Source organism: Macaca mulatta, chromosome 1, assembly GCF_049350105.2.
Source record: "Macaca mulatta isolate MMU2019108-1 chromosome 1, T2T-MMU8v2.0, whole genome shotgun sequence".
Classification (NCBI taxonomy): domain Eukaryota; kingdom Metazoa; phylum Chordata; class Mammalia; order Primates; family Cercopithecidae; genus Macaca; species Macaca mulatta.
Window position 1 is genome coordinate 193,411,014 of NC_133406.1, and position 18,479 is coordinate 193,429,492.

The window sequence follows — 18,479 nt, forward strand, 5'->3', positions numbered from 1 at the left end:
TCAAATTATAACCAAAATCATCACGGCGAGTATTTTGTTTACTCTTAGTTGATATCAATAGAAGGGATAACAGTGAGTGACTTCTTAGTGGAGAAATATTCTGACATATTTATTGGAAGATTTTACTATTTAAGGTACATAAACATTTGCTACTAGATCTGTGAAGACATTCTGCTGTGACAATTTTTTGTAGAGAGGATTTAAAAAGTTGTATAAAACAGTTTCTCATATTATGTTCTGTGATCTTAGCAGTGTTAGTGTTTTAATAAAAAGAGTTCCATTAAGTAAGTTTGGGAAGTGTTTAGTTTTGTTCTTTTAGGGCAAGGACCTTGTTTATTTTGCTTACAATTGTATTCCTAGTGCTTAGCACATAAAACATGCCCAGAAAAAAATTGCTGATGGTCTAAATAAAGAATGAACACTTGTTAATATGTAATTAGATATAATTTGGGAAATACTGGTCTGAGGAAAGTAAAGTATACATTTTCTCCTAAAACCTTTTTTTTCTATTTCTTTCTTATTTGTAGATTTCTAAGATCCAACCATCAGTTCCTGAACTTTCACTTGTGTTGGATGGCAATTTCGTAGAATCAAACCCTCTGCCTACTCCATTGGAAATGGTGAATAATGAAAATCCTCCTTTGATTAACCACTCGGAACACTTGAAGCCTTTGCAACCCCAGCTTTATGATGAGAAACACAGTCCAGAAGTTGAAGCTGGAAAGCCTTCCTTGAGAGGAATACCAAATCAGTTAAACCAGGATAAACCAGCTCTTTTGAGACAGTGCAAAGTAAGACAGCCACCTGCCTGTAAGAAAGGGAACCCCCATAGTAGGAACACTGTTAAACCATCTTCTCATAATGGAACATCTCCGGATATATTTGAAAAGCTCCAAACAGTTTCTGCTGGAAATGTACAAAATGAAGAGTATCCTATAAGACCCTCCAAACTTAATTCTAGGCAGTCTTCTCTTGCCCCGCAGTCCCAACCACCCAATTTTGTTTTTTCACCCCATAATTCAGGAAGACCAATGGAACTTCAGATACCTACTCCCCCACCGCCATCTTACTGTTCCACAAGCGTTTGCAGGTGTTGTCAGCATCATAGTCATATTCAATATAGCCCGCTAAATTCTTGGCAAGGAGCAAACACAGTTGGATCCATTCAAGATGTCCAGTCTGGAGCCCTTCAAAAGCATTCATTATTTCACCCAAGTGAATGTCCAGCTCTGAACTGTAATGCATTCTGTTCTTCAAGTAGTCCTATAACCTTGAGACCTCAGGGAGGTATGGACAGTTGTTCTCCCCACAGCAATATAGAACCATCGCCTGTGGTAAGACTACCTTCACATATGGACTCATGTAACCCACAGCTTTGCACAGTGTGCATGCACACACCCAAGACTGAATCAGATAATGGAATGATGGGACTATCTCCAGATGCATATCGGTTTCTCACAGAACAAGACAGACAGCTGAGACTACTTCAGGCACAGGTTTGCTTTGTGCTTTCCTAGTTCTATTAAATTCTTGGTGTTATGATTTCTTAAAAACTGGCACCTCTTCTCCATAATGACGTTTTATAGAATTATAGAATGTCAGAATTAGAAAGGACCTTGGAAACTGAATTCTAGGCTCTCTTGTTTTACAGGTAAGTAAAATGAGGATTAGAGAGAATAATTTAACCCAATGCCACATTGCTAGTTAGTAGTAGAACCATCTTATGCATATCCTAACCTACAATAGAATTGTATTTTTCTTTTATTTTTTTGCCTCTAATGAAAAGTCTCTTATAATTAAACCTTTATATACAGCTGAATATAAAGTCTGGACGGTGGCTTCTGCTTCATCTCTAGTTTGTCAACCCTATATAACGCTTAGCCAGTCTGCCCTTAAACAAATAGTTGGAACCTTTCTGTATATCTATACTGGACTTACTCTACTTCTTGTATTCTGAAACGTTCCCTTTCTTCAGAACCTCTCTTGCAGAGTTCTTAGTCTTTTTATTTTATTTTTTTTTGAGACAGAGTCTCTTCTGTTTCCCAGGCTGGAGTGCAGTGGCATGATCTCAGCTCACTGCAACCTCTGCCTCCCAGGTTCAAGCGATCCTCCTGCCTCAGCCCCACTAGGAGCTGGGATTACAGGCACACGCCACCATGCCTGGCTAGTTTTTGTATTTTTAGTAGAGATGGGGTTTTGCCATCTTGGTCAGGCTAGTCTCGATGGAGTTCTTTGTCTTAATTATATCCTTGCACAGTGTTTAGTGTGTAAGTGTTGTCTTTTTTCCTTCTTTCCTCACTGACGTCCTTCCTCCACATACCTACCCCAAAACAGTTGTTCTTTTCTTTCTCCCCAGCACCAGTGGGAACAACCTGAAATGTAGTTTTAATTTTTTTCTTGCTCCTATAACTATGCAAATACATGTATAATGTGCATATATACATATGATTTTATTTATTTATTTACTTATTTTTTGGATGAAGTCTCGTGCTGTCGCCCAGGCTGGAGTGCAGTGGCGCAATCTCGGCTCGCTGCAAGCTCCACTTCTGGGGTTCACGCCATTCTCCTGCCTCAGCCTCCCAAGTAACTGGGACTACAGGGGCCTGCTACCACGCCCGGCTAATGTTTTATATTTTTAGTAAAGAGGGGGTTTCACCATGTTAGCCAGGATGGTCTCGATCATCTGACCTCATGACCCACCTGCCTTGGCCTCCCAAAGTGCTGGGATTACAGGCGTGAACCACTGCGCCCGGCCATACATGATTTTAAAAAAAATCTTTGTTTCATAAAATTTGATAAAATTGCATTTTATCAAAAAAAAAGACAATGACATTTTTCAAATCAGTGAAAACGCTTTGGATAGGAACACCTGAGAAGAATTTAGCTCTGCTGTTTTTTTAAATGTAGGTAAATTTGAAATTGTAAAGTATAATTTTTTTTTAATTTTAATTTTTTTTTTAGTGAAGAGGTCTTACTATATTACCCAGACTGGTCTTGAACTCCTTGGCTCAAGCGATCTTTCTGCTTTGACCTCCCAGAGTGCTGGGATTATAGGTGTGAGTCACCACTCCCAGATAATGTAAAATATAAATTGGATTTTAACATTATAAACACTTAGCAAAAATTTGAATATACCTAAATATTTTTACGTTGAAAATAATTATTGGTCACTTATTTCCTGTCGTGTCCAAAAAAAGGCTAATCAGAGGCTAAAAGGACCCATTATGCTATTTAGAAATCTTAGTTACTTGGAATTTGTATACTTAAAATGTAATATTACAGATCACAGGCCCTGGTCTAGACTATCTGAATCATTATATTTAGAAAATATGAAATATATGGAAAATGCTTCTGTGTGTAAATACACATAGTATTTTCCTTATATATATATATATGAACTTACATTTTTTTTAGGTACTGCTTTTTTAAAAGTATCTTATACATTTTCTGTATAAGTATATATCAAACTCCCTTACCCTGCATGGGTTTCTATTATAATGATATATAATACATTTTCTAATTGTTCTCCTATTATTTCAGCCATTTAAAGCTTCTGCTATTGCAAACAGTTCAGCACTGAACATTCCTATATTTGCATCTTACTACCTATGTGCAAGTATCTAGAAGTAAAACTGTGAAGCCAAAGGGCATAAACATTTTAAATGTTCAAAGATACCCAAATTTGTTCCTGTTCTAGTATTGCAAATCTCATTTTGGTATAAGGGTTAAGAGAGTGGGCTGTGGTACCAGACTCCTTGGATTCTAATCTAGTTTGTGGGTAGTGTAAGTTATATGATCTTGGACAAGTTACCTTACCTCATTGACTTCAGTTTTCTCACATACAAAATAGGGATATACATAAGTTGTATCGAGTTCTTTTTTTTTTTTAATTTATTTTTTTCAGTTGTTTAACATATATGGCAAAGTTGTATGGAGTTCTAAGGATTTGAATGAGTAACCAGATAAAGGTGTAAAGTATTGCTGACATATAGTTAGTACTCAATATATGTTAACTATTACTATTATTACATTATTATTATCTTAGTTAATGGTATCACCTCTCATCTCGTCACTCAGGGAAAATTCTCAGGAGTCACAAACCCAGCTCTACTTTGTGGATATATCCTGAACTTAACTACTCTTTACTATCTTTCCCACTACTAACCTAATTCAAACCACTGTCTGATGACACCCTTACATACCACTTCCATCCAGTACTATCCCCTCATGTTCTCTATACTTGGAAACACCACACTATCTTTGTTTGTTTTTCCCACACCATCTTTAAAGCCCAGGTAAGATTGTAGCACTCTTGCTTAAAATCCTCCAGTGGATTTCCGTTGCAATTTGAATAAAATCCAGATGCTTTACTTTGGCCCTTAAAGCCCTTTGTGACTTGGCTTGTCTTTCTCTGCAAACTCATCTCTTATCACTGTCTTCTGTGTTCACTACCCTTTAGCTATGCACTAGTGCTTTTTTCTTTAACTTTTTATTCTTTAAAAATGCCAGAACATGTTTATACTTTAGGTTCTTCAGCTTTTGGTTCCCTTTGCCTGAAATAATCCTCCTGGGGCCCTTCTAATGGCTATTTCCTTCTCATCATTCAGGTCCTTAATCACGTTTTTCCTTTCTATTTGTGATAGAAAGTCAGCTCCAGGGAAGGAGCTCACATTCATCACTGTTTTCTTAGCACCTTGAATAGTACTTGATGTGTAATTGTTGCTTAATACATAGTTTGTTACCTGAATGAGTGAAAATGGCTGCTGGAAAGGCTATATCTATTTATTTATTTATTTTTCTAGATGAGATGAATGATGCCAGATTATACCAATCTAATATACCCAAACCATTTTTCCACATCCACATCTCCAACATTAGGCAAACTTAAATTATTACCAGTCTTAGAAGGTGGTTTTTTTTTTGTTTTTTTGTTTTTGAGGTAGAGTTTCACTCTTTCACCCAGGCTGGAGTGATATGGCGCAGTCTGCACTCACTGCAGCCACCACCTGCCCCCCGGGATTCAAGTGATTCTCCTGCCTCAGCCTCCCCAGTAGCTGGGATTATGGGCATCCACCACCACACTTGGTTAATTTTTGTATTTTTAATAGAGACAGGGGTTTCACCATGTTGTCCAAGCTGGTCTCGAACTCCTGACCTCAGGTGATCCACCTGCCTTGGCCTCCCAGAGTGCTATGATTACAGGTGTGAGCCACCATACCTGGCCTAGAAGTTGTTTTAATTTACATTATATTAACATATGTGGCCGGGCACGGTGGCTCAAGCCTGTAATCCTAGCACTTTGGCAGGCCGAGACGGGCGGATCACGAGGTCAGGAGATCGAGATCATCCTGGCTAACGCGGTAAAACCCCGTCTCTACTAAATAAACACAAAAAACTAACCGGGCGAGGTGGCGGGCGCCTGTAGTGCCAGCTACTCGGGAGGCTGAGGCAGGAGAATGGCGTAAACCCGGGAGGCGGAGCTTGCAGCGAGCTGAGATCCGGCCACTGCACTCCAGCCTGGGCGACAGAGCGAGACTCCGTCTCAAAAAAAAGAAAAAAAGAATATGTAATTGATTATTTTATTATTTATAAGAGTTCATTGTATATGAAGGAAATTGGTCCTTTATCATATATATGTATATGTATGTGATATTTCTTAGTCTTAAGTGTTTTGCATTTTAACCATTTGTTTTGTATAGAATATTGCAGTTTAGATACAGTTAAATAATGTAGGCCAGGTGCTGTGGCTCACACCTGTAGTCTCAGCACTTTGGGAGGCTGAGGCGGTTGGATCACCTGAGGTCAGGAGTTTGAGAGCAGCCTGGTCAAAATGGTGAAACCCTGTCTCTACTAAAAATGCAAAATTTACCTGGGCGTAGTAGCGAGTGCCTATAATCCCACTACTCAGGAGGCTGAGGCAGGAGAATCGCTTGAACCTGGGAGGCGGAAGTTGCAGTGAGCCGAGATTGCACCACTACACTCCAGCCTGGGCGACAGAGCGAGACTCTGTCTTAAAAAAAAAAAAAGTATCAGTCATTCTCTTTCTGGGTTTTATGTTTAGAAAAGCCTTCTTCCTTTCAAGATTATAAAAAATTTATTCTTGGCTGGGCACAGTGGCTCATGCCTGTAATCCCAGAACTTTGGAAGGCCAAGGTGGTTGGATCACTTGAGCCCAGGAATATGAGACCAGCCAGGGCAACATAGTGAGACTCCATCTCTACAAAAAATTAAAAATAAAAAAATAACTGACCATGGTGTTGTGCACCTGTAATCCCAGCTCCTTGGGAGACTGAAGCAGGAGGATTGCTTGAGCCCAGGAAGCTGAGGCTGCAGTGAGCCAAGACCGTGCCACTGTACTCTGGCCTAGGCAACAGAGTGAGATCCTGTCTCAAAAAATATATATATTTTATTTATTTATTTATTTTTGAGATGGAGTCTCGCTGTGTTGCCCAGGCTGGAGTGCAATGGTGCAATCTCAGCTAACTGCAAGCTCCACCTCCCGGGTTCACTCCATTCTCCTGCCTCAGCCTTCCCAGTAGCTGGGACCACAGGCGCCCGCCACCTCGCCTGGCTAATTTTTTGTATTTTTAGTAGAGACGGGGTTTCACCGTGTTGGCCAGGATGGTCTCAATCTCCTGACCTCGTGATCCGCCCGCTTCAGCCTCCCAAAGTGCTGGGATTACAGGCGTGAGCCACCACACCTGGCAAAAAAATCTTTTTAAGAAATTCTCCCTCTCCCTCCAGGATTATATTTGTTGCTTCTTTTTTATTTAGTAAGTTGTTTTTTTTTTTTTAATCAGATGACTGGCCTCATATATTTATTTAGTAAATACATATCTTTTTATGAATGATTTAGAGATGCTTTTTGTTGTTGTTGTTGAGACAGGGTCTTGCTCTGTCGCCCAGGCTGGAGGGCACTGGTGTGATCTCGGTTCACTGCAACCTCCGCCTCCTGGGTGCAAGTGCTTCTCTTGCCTTTACCACCTGAGTAGCTGGGATTGCAGCCGTGCGCCCCCACGCTCAGCTAATTTTTGTGTTTTTAGTAGAGACAGGGTTTCACCATGTTGGCTAGACTGGTCTTGAACTCCTGACCTCAGGTAGTCCACCTGCCTTGGCCTCCCAAAGTGCTGAGATTACAGGCATGAGCCACCGCACCCAGCGAGAGATGCATTTTTTATTGTATGATGAAAGTATCATATGTTTGCATCTATTTCTGAACTATATTCTGCTCCACTGATGTGCCTGCCCCACCACTACTAGTTACCATTTGATTTAATCACCCACAGCTTTATATTTTAATATTCCAACTTCAGTGGCTTTTTTTTTTTTTTTTCTAATGGAGAAGATGCAGCTTGAGGAGAGAAACTTTGAAAAATAACACTGAAGTCCTGCCAGATGATCCTTAAAAGTTCTGAGAAAGAGGCCAGGCGTGGTGGCTCACGCCTGTAATCCAGCACTTTCGGAGGCCAAGGTGGGCGGATCACCAGGTCAGGAGATCGAGACCATCCTGGCTAACATGGTGAAACCCGGTCTTTACTAAAAAAATAGAAAAAATTAGCCGGGCGTGATGGCTGGTGCCTGTAGTCCCAGCTACTTGGGAGGCTGAGGCAGGAGAATGGCGTGAACCTGGGAGGCGGAGCTTACAGTGAGCCGAGATGTGCCACTGCACTCCAGCCTGGGCGACAGGGTGAGACTCCATCTCAAAAAAACAAAAAAGAAAAGGTTTGAGAAAGAAAGAATATTAGCTATTTCAAATGTTAAAATGTACTACAGAATTCTAGTGATTAATTTTAAAAACACTGGGTGATCAATTTTAGGACCTGAGTGTGTGTAATGTCTTTTATTGTGCATTTCCTATGTGATTTCTCTACACCTCACTTTTCTCATCTATGAAATAGGAAAAATTATCAGTATTATCTGCAGATTTAAGGGTTAAATGAGTGTGTGTGTATGTATGTATGTAAAGTGCTTAGTATGGGATCTAGCTATAGTAAGTACACAACAAATTATAACTGTTTCATTTATCTCTTTTAACAACCTTAGTTTTAGGTGATATTGAAGCTCATAGTGGTTAACTTTTCCAAAAGGTAGCAGGGTAGGATTTAAACTTATAACCATATGATACCAAAGCCCGTACTCCAAACCACTGTAAATACACATGCCATTTTATACTATTAGCGCAGTTTATATTTCTACTGACCTTAATAATTGATTGATGATACTGATTTTCCTATATTAATAAGGTTAATCCACTAAAATTAATTATATTGAGCACAGTAGTGCCATTTGTAGAGAAGCAGAAAATCATAGTGTTTACAAAGGGAGGCTCTTCCACTCCTAGTTACATAACCAACAGAAGTGAAAAAAATATGTCCTCACAAAAAGCTGTATACAAATGTCCATAGTAGCGTTATTCCTAATAGCCCAAAATGAAAACAACCTAAATGTCTGTCAACTGATGAGTGGAAAAGCACAATGTGACATATCCATATGAGGGAATGTTATTCAGCAATCAGAAGCAATAAAGTGTTAGTAAATGCTACAACATGGTTGAACCTTCAAAACATTATGCCAAGTGGTGAAAGAAGCCAGATACAAGGCCACAGTATGGTACTGTTTATATAAAATATCCAGAACAGGCAAATTCAGAGATAGAAATCATGTTAGACCATCAGGGGCTGGGAAGAAGGGCAATAGGGAGTGGCTGCTAATGGGTACAGAGTTTTGGGGGTTTGATGAAAGTGTTCTGGAATCAGATAGTGGTGATTGTTGCACACTGTGAGTATACCAAAAACCACTGAATTGTACACTTTAAAGCAGCTAATTTCATAGTATGTGAATTATATCTCAATTTAAAAAGGAAGAGGGGAGGCTTTTGGTGTTTGAACCTCAGCTTTCAGATTTGCTACTTGTTACATGACCTGTACAAGTAACTTAACTTTTTCCTTGCCTCAGATTTTCTTACTTGTAAAGAAAGGTTTAATTGTAGTATACTCTTCAGAGGATTGTTGTAAAAAATCATACATAAATGCCTGTAGTAATAGGGTCTTGCAAACAACAGGCGCTCAGTAACTGTTAGCCATTGTTATTAATATATCCAATTTCAACATGGCCAAACCTGGGCAATTCTGATTTACCTTTATAATAATCTTGTGTGATATGTTCAGTATTTGGTATATGGAATCAGAGTATACCTCCAATCTAACTTTTGATTTATAAGTGAAATAGGAATAGAATGTTAGTTTGAAATATTAACGATTCACACTTTTTTACATGAGTATCAACTTATGAATACTAAGCTAAACACCTTTATGTTTTGCTTTTAAATGTATACTTAAAAGGCTGAGGTGGACGGATTGCTTGAGGCCAGGTGTTCGAAACCAGCCTGGGCAACATGGCAAAACTCCGTCTCTACAAAACATGCGAAAATTAGCCAGGCATGGTGGTGCATGCCTGTAGTCCCAGCTACCCAGGAGGCTGAGGTGGGAGGATTGATTGAGCCCGGGAGGTTAAGGCTGCAGTAAGTCATGATTGCAGCATGGCTGGGTGACAGAGCAAGACCCTGTCTCAAAAAAAAAAAAAAGTATACTTAAAGTGCTTCTTAATTACTAGTGATAATGGCTTTCTATATTGAATAGGTTTCATGGTATGGTCTAGTTGAAATATGAGAAAATAGACTTGAAAGTCAGTCAGTTTCTTATAACTAGGGCGCTTTGTAATTCATTATTAAACTGCAGCCAGTTTTGTTGATTACTTCCCTGTCAGTTTAAAGTATGTTTTTAATTGATACAGATTCAGCGTTTGTTGGAAGCACAGTCTCTGACGCCCTGTTCCCCTAAAACAACCACAGTTGAAGACACAGTGCAAGCTGGAAGACAAATGGAGTTGGTTTCCCTGGAAGCACAGTCTTCCCCTGGCTTGCACATGAGAAAAAGTGTAAGCATTGCTGTGAGCACAGGTGATTTCAGTTTTTTTTAATTTGTAAGGAAATTTTAAAAAATGCTTTTCATATCCGGTTTTTGAATTTTATGTTCAAATTGGTGCACAGTGCAATAAGACCAAAACCAAGGTGATGAGCGTATGACTTAAGTTTTTGTGTAATTTTAGTTTTTGTGAAATAAAACTACACCTGCAAACATGCAAACATGATATATTGTTTGGTTTTGCTACTTTTCTAGACTGGACCGAATTCTTTTTCTTTTTTGAGACAGAGTCTCCCTCTGTTCTCCAAGTGAGAGTGCAGTGTGGTGCACTCTCAGCTCACTGCAACCTCCACATCCTAGGTTCAAGCAGTCCTCCTGTCTCAGCCTCCCAAAGTGTTGGGATTACAGGCGTGAGCCACTGTGTCCAGCCAGTCTTGGTTGTATTAATTTATTTTCATAAAATCACCCAAGTATATCCTCAGCGTAGAAACCATTTTGACTAGGATTTACTTTTTTTTTTTTTTTTTTTTTTTTGAGACGGAGTCTTACTCCGTCACACAGGCTGGAGTGCAATAGCATAGTCTTGGCTCACTGCAGCCTCCGCCTCCTGGGTTCAAGTGATTCTCCTGAGTAGCTGGGACTACAGTTGCGTGCCACCACACCCAGCTAATTTTTGTATTTTTAGTAGGGATGGGGTTTCACTATGTTGGCCAGGCTGGTCTCCACTTCCTGACCTCGTGATCCGCCCGCCTCAGCCTCCCAAAGTGCTGGGATTATAGGCGTGAGCCACTGCGCCCAGGCTACTTTTTGGTTTTAACCATGTATTTAAACCCTTATGTATTAGCAATATTCCTCAAATTATAGAATGCCTATGGCTCGTGGTACAAAAGATGATTTAGGGTGTTGTACACATTAATATTTATATTTTGTAAATACATCTTTTCCAGTACTTATAGGTATAAATACAATAAGCATATCAAATCTGTGATTTTACAGAAATAATGAGGCTCAGTAAAAAAAACGAGTTAATTTAAAGAAAGAGAGTAAGTAAACAATATTACGTGCAAGTAGCTCTGAAGATAGGTGTAAGTGGTTCATAAAGATTGAGAAATAGGCTGGGCAAAGTGGCTCACGCCTATAATGTCTGCACTTGGGGAGGTCAAGGCAGGTGGACTGCTTGATGCCAGGAGTTTGAGACCAGCCTGGTCAACATGATGAAGCCCCATCTTTAAAAAAAATACAAAAATTAGCCACATATGGTGGTGCACACCTGTAGTCCCAGCTACTCAGGAAGCTGAGGTGGGAGGATCACCTGAGCCCAGGGACGTTGAGGCTGCAGTGAGCCATGATTGTGTCACTGTACTCCAGCCTGTGCAACAAAATGACACTCTGTCTCAAAAGAAAAAAAAAGATTGGGAAATATTTGATTTTTTTTTAAATACCTGCCTGATATTATAGATATTAAACATGTCTGATGCATCACCAATATAGTCTCTTAAATATTGCATTTAAGTATCAAAATCAGAGAACCTAGGGATTTGTATTTTATATATTATCTCATATTATTCAGAGCAGCAGTTTTCAACATACACACCCCACCCCACAGATCATATTCAGAACCTTAATATGTAAAACAAATCATTTCAGAGCCACCCTCCTTGAAAAAGCAGAACCCAGAATGTGCCCTTCCATCCCACCCATCCCCCAGTTTTTTGTCTTTCTGTCTTCCACCTACCTCTTCCTGGCATTTCTGAAGAAATATAATCTAAAAACTTAGTTCTAAGTAATTGTGTGTGTATGTGTGTGTGTGTATATATATATACATTTTTTTTTTTGAAGCAAAGTCTCACTGTGTTGCCCAGGCTGGAATGCAGTAGCACAATCACAGCTCATTGCAGCATCGACCTCCTAGGCTCAAGTGATCTTCCACCTCTGCCTCCAAGTAGATGGGACTATAGGCACACCACCACACCTGGCTAATTTTTTTGTTATTTTTTTTTTGTAGAGACAGGATTTCTCCATGTTGCCCAGGCTGGTCTGGAACTCCTGAGCTCAAGTGATCCTCCCGCCTCTGCCTCTCAAAGTGTTGAAATTGCAGGCATGAGCCATTGCACCTGGCCAATATGGCTATTCTTAACAAAGGTTTGGCAGAGTATTATTTTTAAAGTTGAATGTTTGTTTCAGTATCTTAAATTATTTAACCTCCAGGTGCTAGCTTGTTTTGGAATGCAGCTGGTGAGGATCAAGAGCCTGACTCTCAACTGAAGCAAGATGATACCAAAATTTCCAGTGAGGACATGAATTTTTCTGTTGATATTAATAATGAAGTCACAAGTCTTCCAGGTAGTGCATCTTCATTAAAAGCAGTTGATATTCCCAGTTTTGAAGAGAGCAACATTGCTGTGGAAGAAGAATTTAACCAGCCACTTTCTGTATCCAAGTAAGGTCTCTTTGATTTAGTCTTTCATCCTACTTTGAAAAAAAAAATTTTAATAGACAAATAATAATTGTATATATTTGTGGGGCACAATGTTTAGATGCATGTTTACAGTGTGGAATGATTAAATCAGACCAACAAATCTGTCACTTCACATACTTAACTGTTTCTGTGGTAAAAACATTTAAAATCTACTATTAGCAATTTTGAAATATACAATGCATTATTATTCATTACAGCTGCCGTTCTGTTCAGGTTTTTTTTTTGTTTTTAATTCTAATTTCTTTGAAGTCTTCTAACTCAGAAATGATTTATTTTCTAACTGATGTTTTCATTTATGTCTTTACTTGATATGATTTCTATGTAACTGTCAACTGTGAGCCTTCTAGAACCATTTCCAGATGTCAGTCATTGGCTATATTAACAGTCTGGATCAATCAGAAATCGGAAGAAAACTTCAAAAATACACAAAATTGGACTCCAGCCTGGGTGACAGAGCGAGACTCCGTCTCAAAAAAAAAAAAAAAAAACACAAGCTCAGGCCTCACCCTAGAGTTTCTGATAATATTAGGTTCCAGATAGAGATGGAGAAATTTTTTTTTTTTGATGGAGGCTCTCTCTGTCACCCAGGCTGGAGTGCAGTGGCGCGATCTTGGCTCACTGCAAGCTCCGCCTCCCGGGTTCACACCATTCTCCTGCCTCAGCCTCCCGAGTAGCTGGGACTACAGGTGCCCGCCACCAAGCCCAGCTAATTTTGTTTTTGTATTTTTAGTAGATACGGGGTTTCACTGTGTTAGCCAGTATGGTCTCGATCTCCTGACCTGGTGATCTGCCCACCTCAGCCTCCCAAAGTGCTGGGATTACAGGCGTGAGCCACCACACCCAGCCAAGAAATTTCTTTTCTTTATTTTATTTTATTTATGTATTTATTTTTGAGATGGAGTTTCGCTCTTGTTGCTCAGGCTGGAGTGCAATGGTGCGATCTTGGCTCACTGCAATCCCCGCCTCCTGGGTTCACGTGATTTTCCTGCCTCAACCTCCTGAGTAGCTGGGATTACAGGTGCCTGCCACCACACTGGGCTAATTTTGTTTGTATTTTTAGTAGAGATGGAGTTTCCCATGTTGGCCAGGCTGGTCGTGAACTCCTGACATCAGGTGATCCACTAACCTTGGCCTCCTAAAGTGCTGGGATTACAGGCATGAGCCACTGTGCCCGGCCTATTTTATTTTATTTATTTTTTGAGACAGAGTCACCCAAGCTGGAGTGCAATGGCACCGTCTTGGCTCACTGCAACCTCTGCCTCCCAGGTTCAAGCCATTCTTGAGCCTCAGCCTCCCAAACAGCTGGGATTACAGGCGTATGCCACCACACCCAGCTAGTTTTTGTATTTTTGGTAGAGATGGGGCTTCCCATATTGGCCAGGCTGATCTCGAACTCCTGACCTCAGGTGATCCACCTGCCTCAGCCTTCCAAAGTGCTGGGATTACAGGCATGAGCCACTGTGAGATGGGGAAATTTCTAAAGATTCTCCATATTGCAATTATATATAAAAGAGTCTATTTTTGAGAGATAGAACCTGAATATTTGTATATGAAATGTTATCTGAGATTTACTTCAAATTAATTCTGTGAGAGAACGAAATGGCTAGGAGTATAAATGAAATAAGATAGACTATTTGTTGGTAATTTTTGAAGTTGATTGTATGTGGTGATTTGTAAAATAATTCTCTCGTGTTTGAAATTTTTCATTATGAAATTTTCCATTAAATAAGTATTCTAGACCAGGCTCAATGACTCATGCTTGTAATCCCAGCACTTTGGGAAGCTGAGGCAGGCGGATCACCTGAGGTCAGGAGTTTGAGACCAGCCTGGCCAACATGGGAAACCCCATCTCTACTAAAAACACAAACATTAACTGGGCATGGTGGTGCACGCATGTAGTCCCAAGTACTTGGCAGGCTGAGGCAGGAGAATCGCTGGAACCCAGGAGGTGGAGGTTGCAGTGAACCGAGATTGCACCACTGCACTCCAGCCTGGGTGACAGAGCAATACTAAGTCTCAAAACAAAACAAAAAACGGATTCTAAAGTAATTTTTTGTTTTTTTAAATACTCTGTCTGTCTCCCAGGCTAGAATACAGTGGCGCAATCTCAGCTCACTGCAACCTCAGCCTCCCAAGTAGCTGGGACTACAGACGCAGGCCACTACACCTGGCTAATTTCTGTATTTTTAGTAGAGACAGGGTTTCGCCACGTTAGCCAGGGTGGTCTTGAACTCCTGACCTCAGGTAATCCACCTGCCTTAGCCTTTCAAATTGTTGGGATTACTGGTGTGAGCCACCGCACTCGGCCTAAAGTGGTTTATATCCTCAGCAAATTTGGAAACAAACTCAGCAAATATTATTTGAGTTTCTGGTATGTGCTACCACAAAACTAGACACTAAATATCAAATACTAGGTTGGGCAAAGCTCCTCACTTTATGGAATTTAACCACATGAGCTGCAAATAACATAATTTCATATAGTGACAACTGCTCTGACAAAGTAAACTGGAACGATCAAGTGCAGTGTAACTGGGATGGTAGCCTGGGTACAAGGTGCTATATTAAGTAGAGTGCTGAAAGAAACCATCTCTGAGGGGGTGACATTTGAGTAGTGACCTGAATGATGAGAAGGGGCCAGTCATGATAATATCTGGGGATGAATATTCCAGGTGGACGAAACAGCAAGTGTAATGGCAAGTGTGAGCTTAAAAGTTACAGAAATAAGCATGAAAGCCAGTGTGGCTGGACATAGTGATTGAGAGGGAGAGTACAGGAAATGAAGTCTGAGATACAGGTAGAAGCCAAATTATGTGGGGCTTTGTAGGATATAGAAAAGAATTTTGAATTTTTTCCATGCTCATTAAAGCCAGTGGAGGATTTTAGATAATGGAGTGTTATGATCTGATTTTCATTTTCGAAGGCCATTCTAATTGTTTCTTGGAGAACCGAAGGATGTTAAGAGTGGAAGCGAGGATACTAACTGGTTAATAGACTAAAGACAAAGTGAGATGAAGGTGCCTTGGACTTGTGGAATTCGTGGAAGGGATCAGGTGTAGGATAAATTTTGAAGGTAAAAGAAAAATGTAGGTATAAAACATCCCAGGATAATAGCACATGAAACAGTTTAAAGAGATTAATTTGGAATTTGAGACCAGGCTAGGCAAAATAGTGAGACCCTGTCTCTATAAAAAAATATTTTAACTTAGCTGGGTGTGGTGGTATGTGCCTATAGTAGTTCCATCTACTCAGGAGGCTGAAACAGGAGGGTTTGAGGCCAGAAGTTTGAGGTTGCAGTGATCTATGATAAGTGCCATTGTACTCCGGCTTAAATAACAGAGTGAGACTCCATTTCTAAAAAAAAATGGTGAACTGGTGAGGTGGCATGGGGTGGGCAGTAGATTACTTTTTAGAGATTATAAGCCTTGTGATATTTGACATTTTAAATCATTGTGATTACAATCATGGTTAAAACAGTAAACATGTCCCTTCAGAAAACTACAGAGAAACATCTCCTTTTAGTATAGTATATGTTTTAATTATAAGATTCAATTAAGCACTCATTGTATGTGCCACAGTATACAGAAAAGCTCTTTTGTGTATGTTAGATTGAGTTCCTACAGGGTAAGGATCATAGTAATTTCCATATTTTTAGAATTTGCTGGGCTTGGTGGCTCATGCCTGTAATCTTAGCACTTTAGGAGGCCAAAGTGAACCAATTGCTTGAGCTAAGATATTTGAGACCAGCCTGGGTAACATGGCAAAACCCTGTCTCTACCAAGATTACGAAAATTAGCCCTTGGCCCCAGCTATTCCGGAGGCTAAAGTGGGAGGATTGCTGGAGCCTGGGAAGTTGAATCTGCAGTGAGCTGTGATCACACCACTGTACTCCAGCCTGGGTGACAGAGAGAGACTGTTTTTGTTTTTTTTTTTTTGAAACAGAGTCTTGCTCTGTCATCCAGGCTGGAGTGCCGTGGTGCAATCTCGACTCACTGCACCCTCCGCCTCCTGGGTACAAGCGATTCTCCTGCCTCAGCCTGCCAAGTAGCTAGGATTACAGACACCTGCCACCACGCCCGACTAATTTTTGTATTTTTAGTAGAGACAGGGTTTCTCCATGTTGGCCAGGCTGGTTTCCAACTCCTGACCCCAAATGATCCGCCAGCCTCAGCCTCCCAAAGTGCTGGGATTAAAGGTGTGAGCCACCATGCCCGGCCAACTCTGTTTCAAAAAAAATAATTAATTAAAAAAAACTACAGTTTGACCCAGTGTCTGGTTCCCCATGCGGTGAGCCCCAAACTAGGTCTGCAGTTTATTTAGAATAATTATAGAAACTGAGGACAAAGAGGAACAAACCATGGGATCTTTACTTATTCTCCTTGACTTAACTCTGTAAACTCAGACTACTTCCTAGAATAATGGGGGTTTTCGGATTGGAATTTTTAAAAATATCCAATCTGTTGCGGCGTTTTGTTTTGTTTTTGAGATAGAGTGTTGCTCTGTCACTCAGGCTGGAGTGCCGTGGTGTGATCTTGGTTCACTGCAACCTCCACCTCCTGGGTTCCAGAGATCCTTCTGCCTCAGCCTCTCAAGGAGCTGGGATTACAAGTGTATGCCACCACACCCAGCTAATTTTTGTATTTTTAGTGAACACGGTGTTTCACCATGTTGACCAGGCTGGTCTCGAACTCCTGACCTCAAGTTATCCACTTGCCTCGGCCTCCCAAAGTGCTGGAATTACAGGTGTGAGCCACCATGCCCTTGTTCTGCCCTTTTTTTTTTTTTTTAACTTTAGAAACAGATCTGAGTTAATGGATAGAATGAAGTTAATTGCTTTTTCAGAGCAATTAATTAACTGATCCCACCACATAACTAGATGTAAATCTAATCTTTGTTCAGCATCGATTTGGGTTGTTGATTTGGAATAAATACCTTCTCCAGTGTTATCTATGGTGGTTTTGGTGCTTCTCTGGGATCCTTCTCGCACATTTGGTCTGATTCGTGCTCTGGTTCCCACTGCTGAGTATTCACAGATGAAACCCAACTCTGGGGCTTCCAGTCCCCCTTAGATGTCTTGTTGGATCAGTGTTTCTGATGTTGAAGCAGTCTGTGAAAGATAAATTTATTTGCCTTGCAGCTTAATTGGTTATTGATTACCTTTTCCCAGCAGTGAGTAGTGGTATGTAGTATTTATAGAGACTTTCTTTTAAAATGATCCATGTTTTTCTTTAGAAGTTGTGCTTTGGACATACCTAATAATACTTGGCATATTAGAAGCATTTTAGATTTTTTTATTTAATCTTTTGTTGAGATTTGGCATTTTTATTTATTTCTTTTTCTTCCCCCTAAAGAGTGTAGACATTTATTTATTTATTTCGACTTACAAACAACAGAAATTTATTTCTCATTGTTCTGAGGGCTGGAAACTCCAAGATTGAGACACCAGCAGATGTAATGTCTTGTAAGGGCCCATTTCCTGGTTCATAGTTGATGCCTCTTCGTTGTGTACTCACATGGTGAAAGGAGCTATCTAGCGCTTGGTGTTATTTTATTAAGGACCCTTGTAATCTTTAATGTTTTGGATTTGTTCTTTTTCAATTTTGGTTTTCGCTTCCTAGGTTAGACACCAAGACAGATATTTTTAAATCCTTGAGGCCAGGTGCAGTGGCTCACGCCTGTAATCCCAGCACTTGGGGAGGTCAAGGCAGGCAGATCACCTGAGGTCAGGAGTTTGAGACCAGCCTGTCCAACATGGTGAAACCCCATCTCTACTAAAAATACAAAAACTAGCCAGCCATGGTGGCACACGCCTGTAATCCCAGCTACTCAGGAGGCTGAGGCAGGAGAATCGCCTGAACCTGGGAGGCGGAGGTTACGGTGAGCCGAGATCACGCCACTACACTCTAGCCTGGTTGACACGGTGAGACTCCGTCTCAAAAAAAATAAAAATAAAAATAAAAAACTTGAAATGAACAAATAACATATCTAAAATATTTAAATGCTCTAAAAATTTCCATTGCCATCAAGTTCAGGAGAAGTCAACAGCTTGTTTTCCAGGCTTCAAAGAAAGTTGTCTTAAA

The 18,479-nt window shown here is 40.3% G+C and overlaps 1 protein-coding gene and 1 long non-coding RNA gene across 11 annotated transcripts in view; both read left to right on the forward strand.

The window, feature by feature from the left end:
• STIL (STIL centriolar assembly protein) overlaps positions 1-18,479 on the forward strand; it is an 80,287-nt gene that overhangs the window by 48,134 nt on the left and 13,674 nt on the right. For all 10 annotated transcript variants that reach the window (XM_028834000.2, XM_015138974.3, XM_028834007.2 and 7 more), the window contains 3 exons: positions 528-1,496; positions 9,793-9,958; positions 12,132-12,363. In XM_028834000.2, coding sequence (XP_028689833.2) covers positions 528-1,496; positions 9,793-9,958; positions 12,132-12,363 — 1,367 coding nt within the window. The remainder of the gene's footprint in view (positions 1-527; positions 1,497-9,792; positions 9,959-12,131; positions 12,364-18,479) is intronic.
• Positions 10,434-11,525, forward strand: LOC144333536 (uncharacterized). The gene is made up of 2 exons (XR_013402252.1): positions 10,434-10,490; positions 11,263-11,525. It is a non-coding gene; the product is annotated as an uncharacterized LOC144333536 (long non-coding RNA).